General features: G+C 44.4%; 1 protein-coding gene across 5 annotated transcripts in view; it reads left to right on the top strand.

Annotated features, from left to right (window-relative positions):
• The window catches only part of ATP11C (ATPase phospholipid transporting 11C (ATP11C blood group)), a 125,002-nt gene that overhangs the window by 73,589 nt on the left and 26,758 nt on the right, over positions 1-24,655 (top strand). For all 5 annotated transcript variants that reach the window (XR_012647384.1, XM_075008176.1, XM_075008173.1 and 2 more), the window contains exons 10-21: positions 1,007-1,088; positions 2,212-2,362; positions 3,960-4,157; positions 7,801-7,962; positions 8,950-9,107; positions 9,874-9,945; positions 11,504-11,577; positions 16,356-16,459; positions 17,653-17,834; positions 20,334-20,597; positions 21,055-21,229; positions 24,106-24,208. Coding sequence is in view for 4 of the 5 variants with exons in the window: in XM_075008176.1 (XP_074864277.1) it covers positions 1,007-1,088; positions 2,212-2,362; positions 3,960-4,157; positions 7,801-7,962; positions 8,950-9,107; positions 9,874-9,945; positions 11,504-11,577; positions 16,356-16,459; positions 17,653-17,834; positions 20,334-20,597; positions 21,055-21,229; positions 24,106-24,208 (1,725 nt within the window). In the remaining variant the exon portion in view is untranslated. The remainder of the gene's footprint in view (positions 1-1,006; positions 1,089-2,211; positions 2,363-3,959; positions 4,158-7,800; positions 7,963-8,949; positions 9,108-9,873; positions 9,946-11,503; positions 11,578-16,355; positions 16,460-17,652; positions 17,835-20,333; positions 20,598-21,054; positions 21,230-24,105; positions 24,209-24,655) is intronic.

The raw sequence follows: 24,655 nt of genomic DNA, 5'->3' as shown, positions 1-24,655 counted from the left end.
GAGTTTATCTGGCAAAAATGTATCCTTTATAAATTCTATGCTGCTTACTGCTGATGATCCATTATTCTCCAGGGAATTAAACTGAGCCAACGTGTAAGAGGCTGTAGCTCCACTGAGGAGTGAACTTGTACTTGCTTACACCAGTACCGAATTTGGTCACCTTTCCCAGTATTATTTCCTTTTACTTTTTGTGGGAGTTAAACTTTACAGGATGCTAATCGTCAATATCGCATTCTAAGTGGACCTTGTTCTATATCCTTTTTTGCCCTCCTCCTCCAACTCTTACCTTCCATGCGTTTTCAAAATAACTATCAGTATTCACATAAATTTGATAGTTTCACTAATGCCTAGCATGTGTACACTTGTATACAGCTATCTTATTCCTCCTGTCAGTTGGTACAAGCAGTTGTAATAGATGAAAAGGTTTGTTAAATGCGACAAACAGAAATACAGGCAATTGTTTAGAGGCTCACCCCCCTCGCTGTTGTTCAGAAGATTTATTGTAGCACTTGTGTTAGCATTATTCAATACCAGTGGGGATTGCTAGCTTAAATAAAAAAGCACAACACTTGGGTTATACTGCAGTCTGTGGATAGCCAATCTGAAAGTACCGTACAAAGGCTGGTATCTTAAAGCAGTGTTTCTCAACCTTTTTTTATAAAGTACCCCCTTTTAAAAAAAGTGCCCCCAATACTTAACAATTTTCAGACACACAGTTTTTTTCTGTCGTTGCAACACGTTTGTTTAAACAACTTCATCGTAACTTGTTCGTTGGAAGAAATTCCCTATAGGCAATACACTTGGCAGTGTGCTTATGGATGGGCAAAAAGGGTGAATTAAAAAAATTAGTCCAATATTTATCATAGAAAAGGTTGAGAAACACTGAATGTACCCTCTGGAACAGCCCTGTGTACGTGTACCCCTGGTTGAGAACCACTGTCTCAAAGCACTGTGCAGAGCTTGCAACTCAGAAAGGTAATCATTGCAATCATTTCATATTCTCTAGGTGTTGCGGTTTATACTGGAATGGAAACAAAAATGGCTTTGAACTACCAAGGCAAATCACAAAAACGTTCAGTCGTAGAAAAGTAAGTGTGCTTCAGAAAGAGAAAAGTTTATAGAAACTGTTCCTTTCCTTATGGTTTCATTTGTGCAGAAATAATCTCATGATTTGCTGTCTTTTGTTTCAGATACACCCTGTGTAGAAAATCTGCTTATTGGGTTAAGCATGTCTCTTGAAACAAAGCTATTGTGTTTAGACCTTTTTTAACGTATTACTTCAGGCTTGTGCTTTATCTACTGGGTGAGAAGGGTTAAAAATCCTGGACTTGACCCTAAAATCAAAGCTGTCAAAAGCAGTACTCTGCAGAAGGGGTGTGCCCTCTTGAGGGAAGGGGGCATGAAATTTTATAAGGGGAGTGCAGCACAATTGGCTGCTGGGTCTCAGGTTTATCCATCTCGTTGACATGTTGAAATATGTTACTGTTTTTATAGAAGAACAAGCAGTGCTGTGGCACCTTGCAGACTAACAGATTTTTTGGAGCATAAGCTTTTGTGGGCAAAGACCCGCTTCGTCAGATCTGTTGAAGCGGGTCTTTGCCCATAAAACTTATGATCCAAAAAAATTTGTTGTCCTGTGGCACTTTACAGACTTTCTCTTTGCTTTTGCAGATACAGACTAACACTAATACTTGGTTTTGTGTATTTGTATTCACGTTTATATACCGATCAATGACGTTTTTATGTTCTGCTTATTTACTTTTACACATGCCAAAAGGTTTTTTTGGGGGGAGGGGTTTTTTCTTTTTGTTTTGTTTTTGTTTTTTTGTTTTCATATGAACATAACTGAAATTTCCATCTGTTTGGATGACATTAGACAGGTGTTAGGGATGTGGGGGGCGTGCTAATTGGAGAGGCAAAAAGTCGGGCCCGAAGTAAAAAGTTTGCTCACTCCTGCTGTAGAGTCTGGTCTGGCTATGGTCTGAAGAAGTGGGTCTGTCCCACGAAAGCTCACCTAATAAACCATTTTGCTAGTCTTTAAAGTGCTACTTGACTGCTTTTTGTTTTGATAGTGTATAGACTAGCATGGCTCCCTCTCTGTTCCTGCTCTAGAGTTTTTCTTTTAAAAGTAGGACAGTCTAATTGTGATTGGTTGCATGACTGAGTGTTAAAAACAGCTGCGTGGCTTTTAAAAATAAACCTATTTTTCAGATCAATCAACGCTTTCTTGATAGTGTATTTATGCATCTTACTGAGTAAAGCTACAGTGTGCACCACTTTGAAATACATCTGGCAGAGTAATCCATTTAATGATGATCCATGGTATAACCAAAAGACCAAAAAAGAGAGAGAGACTTTCAAGGTAAATGGGCTTGTGTTTCAGGATCTCCCCAGCCTTATTTTATTCTGACAGTTTTTTATTTAATCTGCTCACCATGGCCTTCCCTGCATGTTGTTTGGAATACATAGTAAGGGAAGGACTGTTCTTCACTTAGTTCCTTTTCCTTTCCCTTGTCATTATTTCGTGTCTCGCCTGCTGTGTGCCACTCTTGTTATTTATCTGCAAGAACACTTGGGATTAATTGGGCAAGACAGTGCAGAGGAAGACTAAGGGCAGGTCTACACTGGACCTGAAAGTTAATCCTAGGTACGCAGTTCAAGCCACAACAGTTGCATAGCTGTAATCGATGTATCTGAGATTGACTTACCAGACTGTCCTCAGAGAGAAGGTCCTGGTGAGAATGAGGAGTGTCAGGGTGAACTACTGAGCCCTGATGGTTTGATTTAGCATGTTCCCATTAGGCACGCTAAATCAAACCCTGGAAGATCTACCTGGTCAGGGTCAGTCTTCCAGTAAGTATAGACCTACCCTCAGATGCCAAAGCTGCACATGTGTTGGTGGTATTCTCACAAAGAATGGTTGGCAAGCTATTTATGTTTCTAAATGGCTGCCTCTTATTTAGTGACGAAAGACAGATATGTCGAATTTATGCCACTTCTATGTACTCTACACGGAAACAAGTGCTTGGTGCATATCTGAACTTCAGCCAGTTTTCAAACTTGAGTACATAGATTTAGACTTGGAGGCCCTTTCATTAGGTGTCTAAACATGGATGTAGATGTTCGAGATTTTAAGTAACTGAGCCTGAAAATGTTGGCCTCGTGTCCACATTTATTTTATTTGTTCTCAGAGACTCAGGAGGTTTGTTTGTGATTTCACTTGCAGTAATTTGACAGGGTGTCGCACTGCTGCTATCAGAGCAGTTTTTTCTGATTTGAATTTGTTTATGTGAGCTCAGAATCAGGCCTGTTGTACTTACAGAACAGTGTTTGGATACAACATTGGTTTAGATTGTCCTTATGCTTGTAGATCAGGATGGACAATAAAAAAGTGCTGCTGCCGCTGTTATATTTACCTGCACTTCTGCAGGCATCAGGTGATCGCAGCTTTCACTGGCTGCCTGTCACCGTTTGTGGCCAGTGGGAATAGCAGAAAGTGGCGCAGAGAGACACACCGCTTCCGGCTGCTCCCATTGGCCGTGAATGGCACTCTCCAGCCAACGAGAGCTGAGATGGCTCAATACCTGAAGAGGCGCAGGTAAATTGAGATGTGGGGGCTTGCCAGGGACTAACCCCATTGGACTGGATGCAGCCTGTGGGCTGATATTTGCCCACCCCTGTTGTATACAAAAGGCCATGTTGGGCCCAGTTCTGTTCAGTTACACCTTCACAGCTCTGCAGGTCAGTGAGATTGCCAAGACAGAACCAAGGGCAATGTGGTCCATTAACCTTCATCTTCTCAAGGGTTTCATTTTTCACATCAAGCCCTCTTTTCATCATTAAAGAAGAAAATCCTGGTTAGAATCTGGAGTGTGTTATTGTGGATTGTGTCTGTATCCTTCTGCGTGGGATATCTGATTGGCACACGCTGCCTCTAACTGCTTTTCTTCCCTTTACAGATCTTGAGCATGTTCACAGATTTCCTGTCATTTATGGTTCTCTTCAATTTCATTATCCCGGTCTCCATGTATGTTACCGTAGAAATGCAAAAATTCCTGGGCTCCTTCTTTATTTCTTGGGATCAAGAGCTGTATGATGAAGAAATAAGGGAAGGGGCTCTGGTGAATACCTCGGACCTCAACGAAGAACTTGGTCAGGTCAGAACACGTGCCCGTTTTGTATTAGCTAATGTTAAAGTCAGATGGATGAACAGTGTCTCATGGTAAAACTATGCAACTGTTCCTTGGACTAAAACAGCTATAGCGGTATCCTGCATTGAAGAACTTGTGGGCACAACTTCAGATGTGCTGGAGCAGAGCCCAGTGCATCTGAGGAAAGGTGTCCAAAACAAGTCTTTTACTACTACTGCATACCACCCCAGCCTATGTCTTGCCTGAACCTAGTTTGGGCCATGGTACTACTTCGAGCGGTTTCATGTCTTCTTTTAGGTTTGGTCTACACTAGGCAGCTAGAATTGACTTCTCTATAATTGACCTACCTGGCTGTCTACACAGAGGGAGGTTGACAGGAGAAACTCTTGCATTATCGAGGAGTACAGGGCTCAAGTGCTGACCCCAGATAGTTCAATTTCATGTGTCCCTACCAGGACTGCAACACTGAACTCTGGAAGAGTGAACTTGACCAGGTCTATCTTCCCAGTAGTGTAGACAGACATACCCTTACTTTCAGCTGCTGCCTTCCCCACCCAAGGGCTGTTCTAGCCACCAGGAATCCTTGGAGCATAGGAGCAAACTGGTTCTACCCCCAAGGCTGTCAGAAGCTGTGGGGTAGGGTGATTTCTTCTGTTTGTGCTTTGAGTAGGGAACAATCATCAGTGATTGGCAGAGAGGAAAAACTACCCAAAAAAGTGACTTGAGTAAAAGTGCGGCTACTTTCACTTCTGAATACTTAATTACAATCAAGATGTTATGTGTGTACACTTTCACTCAAGTAGTTTTTCGGACGGGGGCGGGGGGGACGCTGCCGCTGGCCTTGTACTTAAATACAGCCCCAACCCCCCCATGCAGCTGTACATTTACTCAAGTAACTTTTGGGGTACTTTCCCCACCTCTGCTGATTGGTGTTTAGAGCGAGTTGACGTTTATTTTGCTTTGTTTCGCATTGGTAGGAAGCTCTGATGCAGCACATGTTGATTTCAGATTTTTATAAGAGCCTCCACTTTGTAAAGCTGCCAGACCCAGGTTCATCAGCAGGTGGGATTGAACCTGGGACCTTTTGGGGCTAAAGCCATGAGCCTCTAGTGCATAGGCTAAAAGCCAGCTTGCTTAGCTCAGGCTATAGAGCAGGCTTCACTGTCCCTTCTCAGTAGTCCCAATGCCTGTGGCTTACACATCCATGAGATAATTCCCTGCCTTTCCGGTGGTTCTATTTACCTTTCTAGGAACAGCTGCGTGCCTAGGGAAATATTTTCATATCCAAAACCTAGAGGTAGAAAAGCTCCAGAGTATTGATCCAGATAGAAGGCTTTTAGTAGTGGTTCTTAGCCAGCGCTGCATGTAAGAGGATGCGGAGTTCCCAGCTGCCATCCCCAGCCACTTCCCAGATGTCATGCTGCTGGCTTCCAGTTCATGGCTCCAACATTGGGCCGCCAGGTTCCCAGCCACAGCCTCTGCTCCCCAGCCGCAAGCAGGGGGCCGCCAACTTCCTGTCCCAGGCCATGAGCTGCCATTCCTTGGCCTGGCCACGGCTTCCTGATCCCACCTCAACTGTGGCTCTCTGACTGCTGCTGGTCAGTCCTGCCGCACCAAACCAGCACAGCTGTGGCTGCCCAGCCAGGGCCAAGGCTCACGTTCACCAGGTTCTGAGCAGGTCTCCACTCCCAGCCACTGAGATTCTCTGTCTGTCTGTCTGGCCCAGCAACATCCGTGGTCCTGCCAGACAAGAGAGTCCTGGATTTCAGAGGTTCAGCCTCTGTGGTATTTACAGTCCCCTTGATTTATTTTAGAATTATGCTGCAGGGCTGCACTCCCTGCTGGCTACACTCACCAGCGCCCCTCTTTATCCCCTGAGTGGCAGAATGACATCACACAATTGCATCTGCCTGCTGGGCAGGAAGCCTTGTGGGAGGTTGCTGTTGGCAGATCCCGCGGTGCAGTAAGGGAGGCAGGGCAGAGCTGGACTGCCTCTGGCCTCAGGCAGGGGAGGAGCTGGGAGCAGCCGCCACCAGGTTGTGGCAGGGAGGGAAGGTGCTGCTCAGAGCCAAGCTCTTGGCTGCAGGGTAGGACAGAGAGCTGATTGCTGTATTTGTGCCAGGACTGCAGCCACTGCTGCGGTAGTTACTCCTCCTCCCATATTAAAACCTTTATCTGCAAGTTACACATGTGCCTGTCAACATCTAACTATAAGTATTTTGGTGGTAATTTAGGTTTAGTGTGATGCTATTTGCTTCTGAAAACCCCAGAGGAGCTTATCAATTGCCTGGCCAATGGAAACTGTATCAGTTTGCAGCTACAGGGCTGCTTGTTATTCGTGAAGCTACAGACTAACACGGCTACCCCTCTGCATCTATAAACCCAAACTCCGCATGTCAATACTTTTGTTTGCTTTCATTGAATCGATGAAAAATTTAAAATTCTTAGTCAGCTTTCTCTTTGCGGTTTAGTGAGGAAAGCACAGATCTGGTAATCTCTCACTGACTGCCGGCCTTGGATATGCGACTGTGTTGCTGCTATTTTCTCTGCACTTCTGGGACTTTCAAGTCGCTAATGTTTCACTCTGTTCAATCACAACAGCACAGTGCCAATGATAGTGGTACAACCACCTTTTGTTCCTCTGAAGAAAATGTGTAATTTGAAACCACCATGAACTAATTTAATCACTTTGTCAGCATAAAACCCGTATAGAGCAAACAAATGATTTTGTACAGCCAGTGCTGATTAAACAACTGCAGGGCTTTTTAAAGACAATTTTGGTTTCCCTGGTGTTACACCGTGTTTCCTTGTTGCATTTTTTTCAACTGGGACAGTCGGAGAAGTCAATTTTTATTTTCTTCTGTATAAAACCCCTCTCATTTTCATGTACCTCCGTTGAGTTCAGGCACTGCAGAGAAATGTTTATTTGTTTAAAAGCACTCAGCGGGCGTTAGACCCTGTTAGACTGTAGCTTCTCTCTCTCTCTCTCAATCACCAAAAAAACTCAAGCAGTCCTGTAGCACCTTAAAGACGAGCAATTTTATTTAATAGGTTGTGAGTAAGACAAACTTCATCAGATTGCCCACGAAAACTCATGACCTTATGAATCAATAAGATTGTTAGTCTTTAAGGTGCCACAGGACTGCTTGTGGTTTGTTTGCTTGTTCGTTTGTTTGTTCAAACACAAGTGTTCAAATTGGAATCTCTTTTCTTTGTTGGAAAAAAAATGAATGGAAACTTTTTATATTGAGCCATAGTTTAAAATGGCATATTACAGATTTTTTTCAAAAATCGAAATTTTGGTATTTTATGTGATGCTTTCTTTGAGTCAGTGCTAAGCAGAGCACTGTCGAAGAAAGATGAGTTGGGGAAATGGGCAGGATACAAGGGGAGTAACGAAGGGCTGTAAGATAGGTCCTTGGAGAGTTTTGAAAACTAGGCAGGTCAATTGTGTAGTGAATGCAATATTGTCTGTCTTTGTGTTAATAAAACTTACCCTAAACTTGTGAAATCCAAGTTCAGCGAGTGCCAGTGATTCTCTCCTGGACCAGGCCTGACTAAATTGTCAGTTATTCTCCTTCTTTTCGACACATGAAAGTTAGGAATGTACTGAAGAATAAATAACAGTGTCTTCCTTCCCTTCTTGTAGGTTGAGTATGTGTTCACCGACAAAACGGGAACCCTCACAGAAAACAACATGAAGTTCATTGAATGCTGCATAGATGGACACAAGTACAAAGGCGGTGTTTCAGAGGTTGATGGGTTATCTTGCACAGATGGACCCCTGAACTATTATGGGAGAGCAGAGAAGGTAGAGCTGGGTTTTGGTAACTTCTGTCTTTTCATTTTCTGCTCCGATTCTGTAGGAGTTAACAATTACTAGAGATGGGTGCAAACATCAAAAATGCAGGCACAGGTTTTGAACACCTTTAAGTTTGGCAGTGTCCAGAACCTGCATTTGGGGTCAGCCACTTAGAAACACTCTGGAGAACTGGGTCCCCCATCCATCCCCATGTTCAGGAGGTTTGCTCCCGAGAGTTAGGTTTAGGTTCCAATGTTAGCTATTATTCTTGGTGACCGTACGTTGAGTCTGTGTAGCAGTAATGACAAGTGAAGAAAAGAACACATCTGTTTGCACTAAACAAAGCTGTAGCAGAAGTTACTGTTCAGTTGCATTGCTGAAGTGTCATCATAGCTAGAAGAATCACACATTGCAATAAAATAAATGATTGAATGAGAGTGCTGCTTTTATTCTCTGCCTTGTTTGAGCTCCATTTACCCTGCATCCCGCTTAAAAAAAAAGGCAGTGTGAATTAGCGGTTACATGTGACCAGAGCTCCTTTCTGATTGCGGGGCCATTAATGATACCAAACCAGTTTGTGCAAGAGCAGAGCTTTGCACCATCCTCTTCAGCTCAGTTTTCCAGCCCGTCAGCAGTTGTTCTATTAGGTTGCTGCTCTCAATCTCTGAAGCAATTCAGCGGAGATGTACGCGGGTATGTTTTTGAAGTGCCATGGGATGAAAGACACAGAACAAATGACATTCCCGTTTAAGACAAAGATTTTTTCAAAGGTGGCTGACAGAGTAAGGATTTGGGTGTTAATATGTTAGCTTCTTTTGAATGTTCCAGCCTACAAGGCTGGTCATTCTGGCCAAATCCTGATCTTTAAGACTCAGCAGCTTAATTAGAATAGTAGTTCTTTCCACTTATTACTGAAAATTAATCCTGTTTGGCACCCCAGGCAGGAAAAGAAGCTGGTAATGAACTCATTTCCCTTTTTTTTTTTTTTGGCTCTAGTGTCGAGAAGAACTGTTCCTGCGTGCTTTGTGTCTGTGCCATACGGTTCAGATTAAAGAAGGAGACACCGTAGATGGATTGATCGTAAACCCAAAGCCCAAATGTACCTATATCTCCTCCTCTCCAGATGAAATAGCTTTGGTAGAAGGTGCCAAAAAGTAAGGGCATTCAGCATGTTTTCAGAGCTGCTGGTTTTTCTTACTCTTGTAATTAATGTGTACTGTGGAGCAGGACTTCACAGAACCCAGAAACTGCCCTATTAATTTTTTCGGAATAAAAAATTCTCATGGCCTGTAATCAACACGGAAAACTTCAGAGTGTAGGAAAAAGCAGCAGAAAAATTGTGGTTGAAATGGGTGTTGAACTTAGTAGATTTTGGCCCATTACAGAGTTGTGCCTTAATCGATATTTCTATCTTCACAAAAAGCAAATGTTTGGGAATTATAATCCCAAGATGATTGATTAAACAGAGCCATGCTCTATTCAAGTTTCTTTGAACGTTGCTGTGTTCTGTACCATTGTAGAACTAAAAATGAGTGCTGTATGCGTGTCAAGGAAAAGACAAATCTCCTTGGTGAAAGCCACCATTGGTAGCCTTTTCTGATGTACTTGTATTACCTTATTGTTATTATTTAGAGGCGTAATAGCATATCAAGCAAGTTTATTTTTGCTGTAAATATAGCACAATATATACAAGTGTTAAATCACAGGGCCTGTAGAGACTTCAGAGTTTTCTCTGTTACGATTGAGCACTCTTTAAGAGTGTGGTCATAAGGAAATGCAAAGAATATCCTGGTGAGCTACTGAAGTCTATGGATTGGATGCTGTAACCCATGTCATGTTTCAGAATATGAAAATGAGTGTTGCAAATGTAAATTATGTCCCAGCGTTTTCAACGTCCTTCTGTCCTTTGTTTGTTGACAGGTATGGTTTCACTTTTCTAGGACTTGAAGGTGATTACATGAAAGTACAAAACCAAAAAAATGAAATCGAGAAGTAAGTCCAGCTGAACTGTGGTGAGGAATATTGCTCATGCTAACCAAGCTCATTCTGTCAAGTGCTGGCTTGCACATGGCTTTGATCAGATTTAGGAAAAATGGCAAATGCTGCAGGATGGAAAGAGTGCAACAGGCTGCATTAGACTAATTACTGGTCTGCATGAAAGCCGATCCGAATGACAGAGCCCTGGCACCAAAGAGCTAGCTGAAAGGTTAAATCAGTTGCAGCTTTTGCTGAATAACACATTCATCAGACCCTAAAACAAGGTTCACTGATTATGTCCTGCCCACAGTATGAGACCTGGAAACTCTTGTGGGCCTTCGGATTGTCGTGATAACCTCCTTGACAGTAAATATGTGAGAGCAGATGCTGCTGTAAGCTTCACCTGTGTACTGACTTGAACCTTTGTGTAAACTTGCTCAAACCCCAGTTCCCTTTAGGGTGAAAATAATTCAGCTTTATCATGCAGCATCTGCTGATGGAAACCCTAAGGCTGTGATTCCCAGCCTGGGGTCCTTGGAGGATATTGCAGGGGGTTCACAATAAATAAAGAAAATAAATAAAAGATGGATAAAAACGATCATAGAAAGTAAGTTTAAATAAATTGCAAACTTACAGTCAATTATTATGTTTAGAATAAATCTCTTGCAATACTGTTATTAATTGCTGTCTGAAAATCTGTGCTGTGGTTTCCTTTTTCAGTGAATGAAGTGCACAGAGAGACTAGAATCAGCTTTGATGGGGGTCCATGAACAGTTTGAGAAGGTTGTTGGGGGTCTGCAATAGTGAAAAGGTTGGGAACCACTGCCCTACAGGATGTGTTTCACTTGAAAGATGGAGTGCCTGATCTGGCTGCCCCATTCACTTTGTCTCGTTAGCAAGTTTAACTTCAGACTTCAACTTCACACTTCTCTTTATCTTGAATTTCTCCATATGAAGGGAGGAAGCAGAATTGCTGTTTGCTGGTTTTGGTGTTCAGCCAACCTCTTAGTCTGCTTGCCCTGATTGACAGCTGGGTATTCCAATCAGGACCTGCAACCTCTGACCAGTCCACTGACTCAGAAAGGTCTTAACTAGCTTCCCCGACTTCCAACCAACTTGGTGTTGCCAGTCACCTATGATTTAGGGCCACAGATGATGCGCCAAGCACACATCTTGCTTGTTCACTTCAGCCACGCATCAAGGGAATAGTATCTAGACAGCTACTACAGGGTATCTCCATACTCTGAATGCACACTGCAGCATTGTTACGCTGTGCAAGTCTTTCAAACCAATCATGACAGAGCAACAAAATGAGAATAACGTGGCTGTGCACGTTGCTTTCCAGCAAACTATAGCTCAGCTCTGCCTTGACTGACGTGCCCCAGGAGTTGCATTGTACTCTGTCTAATCACATGCCCTCTTAGTGATGGTACTGGGCATTGTTTGCAGCTGTCAGTTGTAGGCCGGGATAGAGAGCGTTCACTCTGTTCCTGTGGCTGAGAGCTTTCCGTTGAATTTGAAAGGGTTTTTGTTTGTTTGCTGTCCTCAAATATCTGTTCTTTCCTTTTTCAAGGTATCAGCTCCTTCACGTACTGAATTTTGATCCTGTCCGCCGTCGGATGAGTGTTATTGTGAAAACCAGCACAGGTATTTTTAAAACCGTGTGCGCCACTGGGTATAAAACGTACATCTGCATGAGAATGTATTCAAGACTTCCCATTACAACACACAAATCACATTTCCTGGGCCTTAGCTACACTGGTAATATTGACTCGCGCATCACCTGAGAGCCCAAAAATCTCTCATTTGCACATGCAAGTCTAGGAACTGCATATGCTTTTCATGTATTTGTGCATATCCCCACTGCACTGGTACAGGTTCCACCTCCCCAGTCTGGTATGGTTGGGACATGAAAGGTACTGAATTTGCTGAACAAAGGGAGGTCCAGGGTTTCTGCCCCAAGCAGCTCCAACCTCTCCTTCCCACAGGACTCAGGCTCACCGGGCTGCCATGGGACAGGCGGTAGCCCCAGTCCCCCAGCCCAACCAAGCTGCACTAGTCCTACAGACCCGCAGATGCCAGTCGGGCCCCAGCTTCTCTGGTCCTGGAACACCCAGGGTCCTGCTGGACCGTAGATCTTGCCAGACAAGACAGAACTGGATATAAGTGCAAACTGCACTCATTTTACAAGTTCAGAGACTCCTGCGTATGAGAACGTGGCCCTTGAAGTGTGAAAATGAGACCAGCGATTAGATTTGTGATGCTCCTTTACGGTGCATGCCCAAGCTAAAGCTACAGGGAAGTGCACTGCAGATTCCCAGAGAAGAGCAGCTCTGCTGCCATGCTTCTGATCATACGCTCCATAAGATTGTGCGAGTCATGTTGAATATGGCATTTGCCAGTGTTTCCGTTGTAAGGTGACCATGCAGTTTTGTCCCACATTCTAGGCCAAACCAAGGAATCTTAGCTAGGAAGAAAACTATTTTCCCCTTCATTTGGAATTTGAAAAATGATCCAATTGTTCATTTAAAAGAATTATTTTTGAGGAGCCTGAAGTGCCCAGATAATTAGAAATTGGTGGCGTGAGATGCTTTCCCACATTCTAATTCAGCTTTTTATTTTCAGCTGAAGCTGGGCCAGTTTGTAGGTGCCATGGAAAAGTTTTAATCACTTTAGGGGGAAAATAATTATAAGTGACACGTTTTTAATTTAGAATTGTGGTTTGCTAGCCGCACATGCCGACTTTCAAACTGCATGTTCATGGCCATGATGGACCAAATATAGCCAGAGTGTAACTCTGACTTAAGTGACAGTGTAACAGGAACAAATTTCTTGAAGTGTGCCAGTATGGCAGCTAAATAATTTAGTTAGCTATACATCCCTGGGCATTGATCTGACTCAGTAGGCAGCAGAAACACATCCTCAGACCTGTTTGTATCTCTTCTTAAATAAAACGACATAATAATTGTGGCCCTACCAAAATCCTGGTGCATTTGAATCAATTTCATGGTCATCGTTTTTTTTGGGGGGTTGTTTATTTGTTCGTTTGGTTTGGTTTTTCGTTTGTTTTTTTGTAGTAAATTTCATGAATTCAGCCTTTTAAGTCTGAAATTTCACTGTTTGTAGTTGTAGGGATTCTGACCCTAAAAGGAGTGGTGTGGTGGTAGCAAAGTTATTGTACTGGGGATTGCAGTATTGCTTATCCTTACTTCTGTACTGCTACTGAACCCCAATATAAGGCCTACTGGCCCACCCTGTGAAATCTATGCAGTATAGGGTGAGAACACACAAACATCCAGTTTCCACTGAGGGCAGGAGGAAGGAAGCAGCTTTTACAGTGTGTGGTTGGGTCTATACTTACCTTGAATATCGACAGCTGCTATGCCAATTGCGTACCAAAAATCGATTTAGCAGCCATTGATATTCACCCCTGTCCTCACTGCAGAATGCCAATGGGAGAGCTCCTCCTGTCGGCATTCCTTAATCCTTGTGGCTCTCAAGGAGTTCTGGGGTCGACGTTGATTCTGGAACGCACCACTTTGTGCATGCATGAAACAGCACCCCGGAAGATGGAACCTAAGCATTCCATCTTCTCTGGTCAGTGTAGACCCAGCCTGTGATATGTTTTCCATGGCTGTGAATTTGGTAGGGCCCTAGTTACAATAAATATGCATGCACCCACCCACCACACAACCCAGAGACCCGAGTACGTGGAAGGTGGCATACCCTATTCATCTGAATCAGCTGATAGAAGGCAGGATCAAAAGAGCAAGTTCCAAACCATTTATAAGATGCTGAATTGTAGTGTTGAGAGTGGTTCTGTAAAATAAGCTCCTGTAATTGGCTAGTCTTCTTTTGGGGATGAAGGTATTCTCACCCCTGCTGGTTTTTCAGAACTGTAATTGATGGACAACCAATTTGAATGATGTTTATAATGCCTTCCTCCTTATCTGATTTCCTGTGTCAATATTAACTGAGTGTCAATAAATATCGATGTGTGAGATTACATACACAAACAAATATGACAATGGCAAAGTCAAGCACACGCCCCATAGGAGATGGTAGAATTAAGTCTGCCTGTACAGCTTTAATTCAGCCCCCTTGCGTGCACTTTCTGATACAATCTCTACTTATGTGACCACACTGGTGTCCCCCAACCCCTGCCTCACTGAATGAGCAGCTATTCGCTATGTTGTTTTCTTTGCAGAGTTGGATGTGTAGCCAGAGGCCCTGTTTACTGAGCAGTATTCCTACTGCTCTGAATACAGAATTATTAAACTCCTCATGAGCTTTCCAAAGGTGCTAATTGGTATAACACCTGACCATTCTGTAGACAGTAATGAATGTATTCTCATGACACCCTTGTGAGATGAGAGGTATATTAAGCCCATTTTACAGATGCAAAGGCTGAGGCACAGAGAGTGAAATGAAACGTGTACAATAACTTTGGGTGCCCACTGTGAAATGCAAAAAGGCTCATTTAATTTTTTCAGAGCACCTGGAATTATATAGGACAATGGTTCTCAACCAGGGGTGCATGTACTCAGAGCTCTTCGAGAGAGTACTTTAACATAGTGTTTCTCAACGTTTTTATGAATAAAATATTGGACTTACTTTATGTTCATTTAAATTTTTTTTATTTATCTTTTTTGCACAGTCATAAGTACAGTGGCAAGTTTATTGCCTGTAGGCAATTTCTGCCAGTGAACCAGTTTCAATTAAGTTGTTTAAACACACATTTGCAATGGTAGAAAAAAAATTATATGTCTGACAATTGTAGGTACTGGGGGTACTTATAATTTTTTAAAGGGGGACTTTATTTGAAAAAAAAAGAAAAAGGTTGAGAAACACTGATATAGGACATTGCATGTTGAAAGCACAGCTCCCATTATCGTCAGTTGCAGCTGTGAGCACTCAAGCTCCTCTACAAGTCAAGCAACATGGTCTCATGTGGAGCATCTAGAAAATAAGCAACAGGCAAGTTGCGACCACCTGTGCTGAGCATGGTTTAAGTACCATGCTTGCAGGGTAGAGCCCCATTCCTCTCTTCTCTTCCTGCAGTCCCCTGCCTCATTCACAAAGTACTTCCCAGCTTCTCCCATCACGGGGGCAGGGATTGTTCTGACCATCTCCATCACCGCACAGCTCACATTGATCTTGGAACATGGATGTGTACACAACGGCTGTGTCTGTCCTACAAAAATAACTTTGAAGTTGCTTACTTCGAAGTAAGCAACTTTGAAATTGAGCATCTACACGCACTCTAGTTTGAAGTAGGGCACTACATTCCCAGGAATGGAGTCAGGACTTTGAAGTTGGGCTCCCTCCTTCGAAGTAAGGGAAAAAAAAAGGTGTGTAGACTCTCTGATGGCTACTTTGATGTAGTGCCTAACTTTGAAGTTAGTTCCTAGTGTAGACCCACCCAACTTGTAGAGCTGGAAGGGACCTTGAGAGGTCATTGAGTCCAGTCCCCTGTCCCCACAACAGGACATATCACCCTCCATGACAATTTTTTTTCTTTTCTTTTTTAATGTAACCTGCCCCAGAACTTTGAAAGGCCCCCTCAAGGGCTGAGCTCACAATTCTGGGTTTACAAGGCTAATGCTCTAGCCACTAAGCTGTCCCCGGCCTCCCTAGAGCAGGTTCCTGTGAGCAAAACAAGTGATTGTGTAATTAAAGGCTGGATCATAATGCGTGCACACAAGAGGGCCAAATAAGGAGACATCATCTGTCACACACACACACACCCCTTTGGCTCTTGTCTGCTCTGCATTTAATTAGGCAGCTTCTTCCTCCAGGTTGCTGGAATCCATTGAGGGCTTTTTGTGGGAGGTGCTATAAGGGCATAGAAAAGACCGGGGGGCTCCCTTGCTCTTATGGCATGGCCCGCAGAGGCAAAGTTAGTGATGCTCAGTCCCTGGCAGAAGCATGCCCAGTGCCAAATGACTCTTTGGAGAGTTTAGCAGCTAAAAATCTTTGAAATGTTTATACAGCTGCTGCTGAGTGTGATGAATTTAGGGCTTATGGCTTGGCCACACTAAAGTGGATTTTCACAGGGCCAGCAAAAGGCTCAGGCCTGCTGTTCCAAAGGCACTAGAGCATTTGTGCTCAGGAATGGCTGAAATATTCAAAAAATTCAAGGGGAGGCAGGTATCCCCGGACTGGAAAATTGCAGACCAAACGCTAGTGTTCGGCAGAGTTATTAGCTTATACTGGAGCTTGTCGTCCTGAATAATAGATGGCAACCTTTTAAGGCAACGTTAATAATAGATGGTGCTACCAGCCCTACCTATGACAAATATCTAAATTGGCAAACTTGCCAGATATCTTCTTTCCATCTAAGAATATGGCACGTTGAAAATAATGGCTTTTAAATTTCTCTACAGGTTTTGAATGCTTCAATCTGATTTCTAATTCTGTTTCAGGAAGGTTCCTCCTTTTCTGTAAAGGAGCAGATTCGTCTATTTTTCCAAGAGTGCCAAATGACGAAATAGAGCAAACTAAAGCACACGTAGAACGTAACGCAATGGTGAGTGGGTACACAGAGCCAGGTTTGGTCTCTTTGGAAGGGAAGCCTTTCTCTGAAGACAAAGGTCTGACCTTGGATTGAGGGAAAATGTGAGCTTCAGTTCCCATGTCTGACTTGTTTCCTTTTTCTTTCTTTTTGTTTTCCAACTTTTAACTTCTGATGTACCTGATTCCTCTCGTATCAAAGCATCTCCCGAGGAGTGAAAAATAGTAACAACAGTCTTTCTCTTCCTCCCTGCCCCTTTAGCCTAGTAGAGAAATGCTTGAACCAGTCTATACTTCCGTGCATGCAGTGTTCTGAGAGGCATTTATCTGAATTGGGCTCTGTTGAGAAAAGATGTTGCTAATGAATGTGCGGAGGCTAGTACAGATTGAATTTCTCTCATTTAGCAAACTCTGTAATCCAGCATGATTTTAATTAGCCGGATGACCACTTACCATGGGAGTGGCCAAGTTTCCCATGGTTCCATAAAATTTGTTTACAGCCACCAGTCTGGGCTGTCAGTGTTCTGTGCTGTTATTTAGCTGTAAATTACCCCTAAATGTCTTCTAAGAGCATAATAAGCAGAAGTAGTGTTAGAAATGTGCTAGACAATGTTGACTTCCTGTGGTCTGGCAAATTCTCTTTTCTAGCACCGGTGAGGTGCTGAGGGTGTCAGAGGAGAGAAGTTCAAACTGTATTAAAGCATCTCCCAAGGAATTAATAAATAGTAATAACAATAATTTTTTGTTAGTCTGGTAGAGAAATGCTTGAACCAGTTTATAGATTTGTTTTGTGCATGCAGTGTTTTGAGAAACATTTATTTAAATTGAGCTATATTGAGAAAAGATGTTGAAAATGAATGTGCTGAAACAATTATTCATTCTTATGTCATCTAGTTGGTCCTCTTCTTTCTATGCTGCAGTGTATGTAAATCAGCTACCTTTGATAATTTGTATTTTTCGTGACCTTTTTGCTGCTAAAGATGCCCAGTTTATTCTACAGTTTATAGTGTATTTGCATGGTTTGCATGGCCCAGGTTTTTCACTTGTGGAGATGTATCGATAAACAAAGTCCTTACGGGGTAGAATCCCTTCTAACATTGGACCTGCTCTTTCCAGGCACTGAGTGACCTGCAAAAACAGAAAGTAAAAATTCTATGGTTGGTTGTGTTTCAAAGGTGTTTTTTCGTGCACATATTTCTCTGTTTCAAGGATGGCTATCGAACCCTTTGTGTGGCCTTCAAAGAACTAACTTACGAGGACTATAACAAAATTGATGTGCAGCTCTGTGAAGCAAAAATGGCTCTACAAGATAGAGAAGAAAAGATGGCCAGGATATTTGATGACATAGAGAGTGACATGCATTTGATTGGAGCGACTGCTGTGGAAGACAGGTAAGAGGGTAGCAAGCAAGCGGGAGAAATGCAAATGGTGTAGTTGTGCAGGACTGTATAGGCCAGTGTTTCCCAACTGTTTCAGTAACAGGGCACACTTCAGTGAGAGGAACAATTCCACACCACGCCCACTTTTTCCAGCAGAGTCAATTGCTGAAATGTCACTCCTCCCAGTCAGCCCGGTGGAGCTGGGATGTGGCATTTAAACCACCTCCCAGCTCCAGCAGGCTCCCGCCTTCCCTCCCTGCTTGCCACAACAGCCCATTTGGGCCAGGAAGCAGCATGTCTACTGCCTCCCAGCATGAACGGGCTCCTTTGGGATCAGCCTTTCCCCTCGCAGCAAAGAGCCCCCGGAGGAGAGAGGAGGAAGTTGACCAACGCCACACCAGCTGGGGCTCAGGCAGACTCGGTCGTCAGTTCCTTCCCCGCACCCCCAGACTCTGCAAAATGGTAGGGCAAGGAGAAATTGACAAAATTTCACAGCACACTTGGCCAGCGCTCATGGCACACTGGTGAAAATCGGTGGTATCATCCGTATCTCCCTCAGTCTGAAATTGTCTGGAGGGTAATTTCAGGACAGGAAGGGAAAGGTGACTGAGCAGATTGTGCAGTGAAATAATCTACCACGATGCTTCCTGAAAACTAGGTTCTGATGCAAAAACGAGAGAATTTTTTGGCACATCCCACAACAAATTGCCTCTTTGCTGTAAATGTGCCGGTTTCAGTAGCTAGCATTTTAGTCAATAAATCTGCACTTTCAGAAAAGCCTGTTGCATTGTGTCCCTGATTCCTGCACCAAACTAAGACAAGATCAGATCCAGTTGCAGAAACTGTGTGGGCAAGTGAGGCCGTCCTTTGTTTTTTCCTCTGGGTTTTGCGGCTCTAATCAAAGGGCTGGGCGCAATGGCTGAACGGAGGACAAGGAATTGCTTTGTTCTAATCCCGGCTTTTACACTGACCCCATGTGGGTACATCTACACAGCCAAAAACCCCTCAGGGCACCACATCTCTGAATCTGAGGTGGCAGAGTTGGGATTTAGTGAGGGTGCTACAAATAGCTGTGTAGTCCTTCTGGCTTGGGGGACTCTGAATACCCCATGTCCCGGCCCCCCACCCCTACATGCTCTGAGCCTCACTGGAGGGGAGGAGGTTGTTGTAGAGGTGTAAGCTCTGTGGTGAAGAGTTTTTTCCATTTGTAGGCAGAATACATTTTGTTATGCGCACCATGACTTGAAACACATGCTGCCCACTGTGGAAGGCTCTGTGCCCTCTGCTAATCAGCTGGGGGGCATTTGAATCTTTCCTGGGGAGCCGCGCAGGCATTCAGCTTCCAGAGAAAGTTGCCAGAGCAAATAATTTAACATCTCTCCCTCATCTTTCCCAAACAAAATGAAGAAAGCTGTCAGCCTGAGGAGCTTGTGTGGATTAGATGGTTAATGTTTGCGAAAAGAAATACGGCTAATTAAACGCACAATATTGTCATTGGATCCATTTTTCAATCCCTTCCTCGGGCTAATCACCCATCAGACTGTATCCCGCACTCTGCCACAAAATTCCCACCTTCTTTGCTGTAAGAATGCATTCAGAGAGTGCTGCTATATAGCCAGACTTCTTTCAGTTTAAACTTCGTCTGAAAGGTGCTGTGCTGTGTGGGTTTTTATTCAGGCATGTGCCAGATGTGGTTCTTCGCACAGGTGGTATTGGTGTGCACTGACAAAGCACTGTGCTGGTTTTAGCTAGAGGTGTCACAGCTGGTAAATAAGCTGGTCTTTAGTAAGTGACGTGGGCTTATTTGCTTACATTGTAAATTCTTAGCAATCTGTACACTGCACTCATGTAGTGTGGGACTTGGTCCCCCTCTAATGGCTAGTTTGAGTCTGCTGCTGCCTCTACATCAGGGATGGGCAACCACAAACAGTGGGCAGGGTGCATGAGGGGCCCTCCTTCACCTCACTGACCCACAGCAGCCCACAGCCCACTGGGGTTGGGTTCTGCGTGCAGCCCCCCATGTGCTGCCCTGCCCGGTGCGCTTCTCACATACCATCACACTGGAGTCCCACACTCACCTGCTCCTCCCCTTCCTTCCCGTCACTTCAGCAGTGCACGGATCATGTGATTCACACTCCCCTCCTCCCCCTTCCTCCAGAGTTGGAATGCCATGAACAGCTGATTCTCCGTGTTCTAGCTCTAGGAGGGTGGGGAAGGAGCAGGGACAGAGCTCGAATACGGCAATTCCTGGTGTTCCGATAGTGCTGGGAGGGAGGCAAAGGAAGTACAGACTTCTGGTACTCCCTGTGTTGAGAGTCCAGGCATCTGTGGGCCACAGGTTGCCCACCCACTGCTCTAGGCTCTTTGTGCGAGGCAGTGAAGGTGAATGAATTTTAGATCTGGCCTTCCCAGGCTCATTATCACATACACAATCATCCTCCATTAGTTTTCTGAGGAGAAATGGTATTTGCAAGGTGAATGAGATGGCTAACGCATTGCCTCAACGTACAGACTTCAGGAACACGCCGCTGAAACCATCGAGGCCCTACAAGCAGCTGGCATGAAGATCTGGGTGCTTACGGGGGACAAGATGGAAACTGCCAAATCCACCTGCTATGCCTCCCGGCTCTTCCAGACAAACACGGAGTTACTGGAGCTGACCACGAGAGCCATGGGAGACAGCGAAAGGAAGGAGGATCGGCTACACGAGCTGTTGCTAGAGTATCACAAAAAGCTGCTGCAGGATATCCCGAAATATAGGGCGAACCTTAAAAGGTGAGAGAGCGCATGTGAGGAGTTTGTGTCCAGATAGCGGCTGTCGGAGCCAAGGCTTAAAATGAATGGAAATAACGTAGCATTGGTCCCCCTGGTTCTGTGTAAGCAGAGGCAGAGCTCTGGATTTCATGGGGACCGTTTCTGGCATGGACTGCCCCCATTGCAGGGTCTGGGCCTCTTTACTTCTAAATGTTGCCTGTTTTCCCTCACTGGTTTACAACTCTGGTATGTATCTGTGAGTCTTTTCCAAATGTAATTGTGCACCACTGGTGCCCAGTTTTACCATTCAAATCCAAGCCATTTGAGGTAACTGAGCACGTGCCCCCACTCCAAGCCAGACCTGCTTTTGTTTGTATACCATTTCTTTCTTGCTCAGATGACCCAGAAATGACTAAATTGGCTTCCTCGAAACTTACGGCTCAGACTTTCAAGTCATCTTTTTCTGTGTATATTTTAGGAGCTGGACAGCAAGTCAAGAATATGGACTGATTATAGATGGCTCGACGCTGTCACTCATGTTAAATCCTTCCCAGGATTCCAGTTCCAGTAATTACAAAAGCATTTTTCTGCAGATTTGCCTGAAATGTACAGCAGTTCTATGCTGTCGCATGGCTCCTTTGCAGAAAGCACAGGTAAGTGCAATACATTGCCATACACAGACTATGCACTTGTGTAGGGCACTTGAAAATTTGAGGCACTGTTGGGCATTATTCCCTCTGTTTTTTGTTTAACCACCTGGGTAGAATAAATTTTGTTATGGGCACCAAGACCTGCATAATGCGCACCACCAATAGAAATATATACTGCCTACCATAGGTGACTATGGGTGCTCTGCTAATCAGCTGGGCGGCACCTGGATCTCTTCTGGGCAGTGCCCAAGTGCTCAGCTTACAGGGAACACTGCCGCTGGGTTTTAATGTCCACCCACGTACTACTTCCTATCCCCGTTCTGTGGCTCTGCTTCCTCCGGGGTGGGGGGATCATGTTAACTCAAGTGGTGGCACCTACCAGAGCTATTAGCAGAACACTGAACCTGTGAAAGAGCCATTCAAGTGGCGGTAAAGCCATTTAGCCGGCATTTGCCAGTCCCAGATATGTACTGTCACTTTCTGATTTCCTGTGTTATTCGACAGGACCACTGTTTAAAATGTGCTTTAAGACTATGTCATTAGGGTGTTGCTAAAGTCATACCTCCAAAATGTGGGCTGCCCTCGGGCATAGGGGCACCAGTTTAATACTACTTTTGTGTTGGGCCCCATAAATTCTAAGGGAGGCCCTTGGCAGGCTGGTGGGGCCATTTGGCTGGCACCAGTTACAGGCTGGTTTGAGGGTTACTTGCAGCACACTTGTAGTTAAAAATAACTATGCAGTTTGGATCATAGTACAAATCTCCCTGTGTGTAGAGGAGTCCAAAATTCATACTTAGTGTCTCTACTGAGTGGTCTCATTTTCAGGGATGATGGATACATGACGGAAGGACTGTAAGTCAGTGCAGAGCTTGGCCCCTTGAGAGGCAGCAACCTTTGTCTTCTGATACCCAAGAGGAGACAGTTCTCTGGAAGGTGTATGCTCAAGATGCAGAAGATAAGATTTCCCTAGGCAGCAAGGTTAAGAGGTTGCCTTGCATGTGAGAGCAACTGTTCTGTATCTGAGAGGGGATCTGTCTTTCTTTATACGAACAGAACCTCTTAGGCTGTGTCTGCACTTGCATTCCTCTTTCGAAAGAGGTATGCAAATGAGGGACATCAAACATGCAAATGAGGTGCAGATTTGCATGGCTGGCACCTCATTTGCGTATTCTTATTTTGAAAGACCTTTCGAAAGAAGAAAACCAGTGTAGACGCTGCTCTTTCAAAAGTAAACCCCATCTTCGAAATAATCCTTCGCTCCTCCTGGATTCTTTCGAAGATGTGGTTTACTTTCAAAAGAGCAGTGTCTACACTGGTTTTCTTCTTTTGGAAATAAGAATATGCAAATGAGGTGGCAGGTATGCAAATCTGCATTCCATTTGCATTTTCAATTTCCCTCGTGTGTGTGCCTCTTTCGAAAAAGGAGTGCAGGTGCAGGCACGGCCTTAATATTTTTTTAGAAAAAGGAAAAATCGTGTGTGAGAAAATCATGTACAGTGCAACTGGACCTTCAGCAAGTACTAGTGAATTTGCTTTCCCGAAGGGCAGATGCTGCTGGCAGTATCTCAGCAAGTCTGTTACAAACCCTCTGATGACTTTGACTTAACAGGCCATGTCCTGAACCATGAAATTTAACAGCATTCACTCCCCTGACTTGGTTTTTGGCTGTGTCCCCTACAGTCTTTCATAGACGCAGGGGGTCCATGGGGTTGTACACGGGGTCACATATCCCTCTGCCCAGCATCTTCCACCCCCTGCAGTCATCGTTACAACCTCACCACACTACCTCCGATGAGTGTCCTGTGTCCCGCACCCCCCCCCTCCCCCACACACACCGCCAGCAGTCCACTGTGAGAACACTGTGCTCTTACTGGCTTGCAGTACTAGGCCGCACTGCAGGGGCAGGAGAGGGGATGGGGTGGGGAGCACATTTCCCAACCTCCCACCCTGGAATCCCTGCACTGGTTACATGTACACATGGCTTCCTGGAACTATTCTTTTTCCAAACGCTTTGAAGTTCAGTTCACTTACAAAAAAGACAAACTGACTGAGCTATTTAATTTCATTCCAAGTTTTGAGCACTAGATTTTATGACTTCTGCGCAGCAGCTGGCTGTATCTAACAGGCCATAAACAATGTACTTCCTGCACTGCTCCAGGTACACAGGATGTGGCCAGCTGCTGTGACTTAGGGCTACGTGAAACACGTGGGAGTCAGAGTCACATCCTTGTAACTGCAGGCAGAATCCAACCTTTGGAACGGAAGGGAGAGAGCATGGCTGATTTAAATCCAAGCATTTCCGTGCTACAAAGTTAGTCCTGGAGCAAGCTCTTGGGGATGACTTTGATAAAATTCCCATTGGATTCAGTGGGATTATTTAAGGCCTCTGTCTTCAGCTGTAAAGGGAGAAGAGAAGCTAAAATAGACCCGCAGTTTGCCTGGTCGCGGTTCGGTTGTGTTAACTGGAATTGGATCTGGCTGGGTGGATGGGCTTTTAGGAAACCTAAAAGAACCCTCCTGGCATTTAAAATGAAGGCAGTCCTGAGTTTCAGCCCTGTGTGAATTAGGTTGAATCACTTAATTGAAAAGCTGGCCTGAGTTATTTTTGGCAACCAGAAAAAGACTTGTGAAGCAGGACTACTATCTCCAGGCCAATACCGTATGTGCTGGAGTTACTCAAGAACCCTTGAAATAACAAGGTGACATTGTGCTACATATCCAAATCAAATTGTCTAGGCCTTGTTTTCCTGCTGTAGAATGCAAGTTATTCAGGCTTACGTGCCCTGTGGTGGGGAATAGGGCCTTATCCCCAATCAAGTTGAATGCAGGTGAATCTTTTTGGACATTTCTGCTGACCTGTTGTGTGTTTAATATTTTAGATCGTCAGAATGGTGAAAAACACCAAGGGCAACCCAGTAACACTATCAGTAGGAGATGGAGCCAACGATGTTAGTATGATCTTGGAAGCACATGTCGGAATAGGTGAGAAACGTGTGGAAACCGTAATCCCTCACTTTAGTACAGCTCTTTCCATTAGTAGCTCTCAAAACACTTCACAAAGGCGCTCAGTGTCGTTAGCCTCTTTTTACAGATGAGGAAACTGAGGCACAGAACGAGGCTATTGATGTGTCCAAGGTTGCCCAGCAGGCCAGTGGCAGAGCTGGGAGTAGACCCCAGGTCTCTGGAGTCCTAAGCCATTAGATCACAATGCCTCATCATAAGAAGAAAACACATAAAATACAAAGTCAGCATAATGTGCTGTGGTCCCCAGGCCTTGTGATTGGGAGATAATGTATGGAAATAGAGAAGCTGATAATTTCTTTACTTGGTTGTAGGGCAGAACAAAACATCAGGCCCATGAAAGCACCTCCAGTCCTTCCAAAAACTGCCCCAGTCTCTTTAGCATGCAGGCTTGCCTTTTGTTGGTGA

This window comes from Carettochelys insculpta, chromosome 13 (assembly GCF_033958435.1).
Source record: "Carettochelys insculpta isolate YL-2023 chromosome 13, ASM3395843v1, whole genome shotgun sequence".
NCBI lineage: Eukaryota > Metazoa > Chordata > Testudines > Carettochelyidae > Carettochelys > Carettochelys insculpta.
Note: the sequence above shows the minus strand (reverse complement) of the source record. Positions and strands in the feature narration are given on the sequence as shown.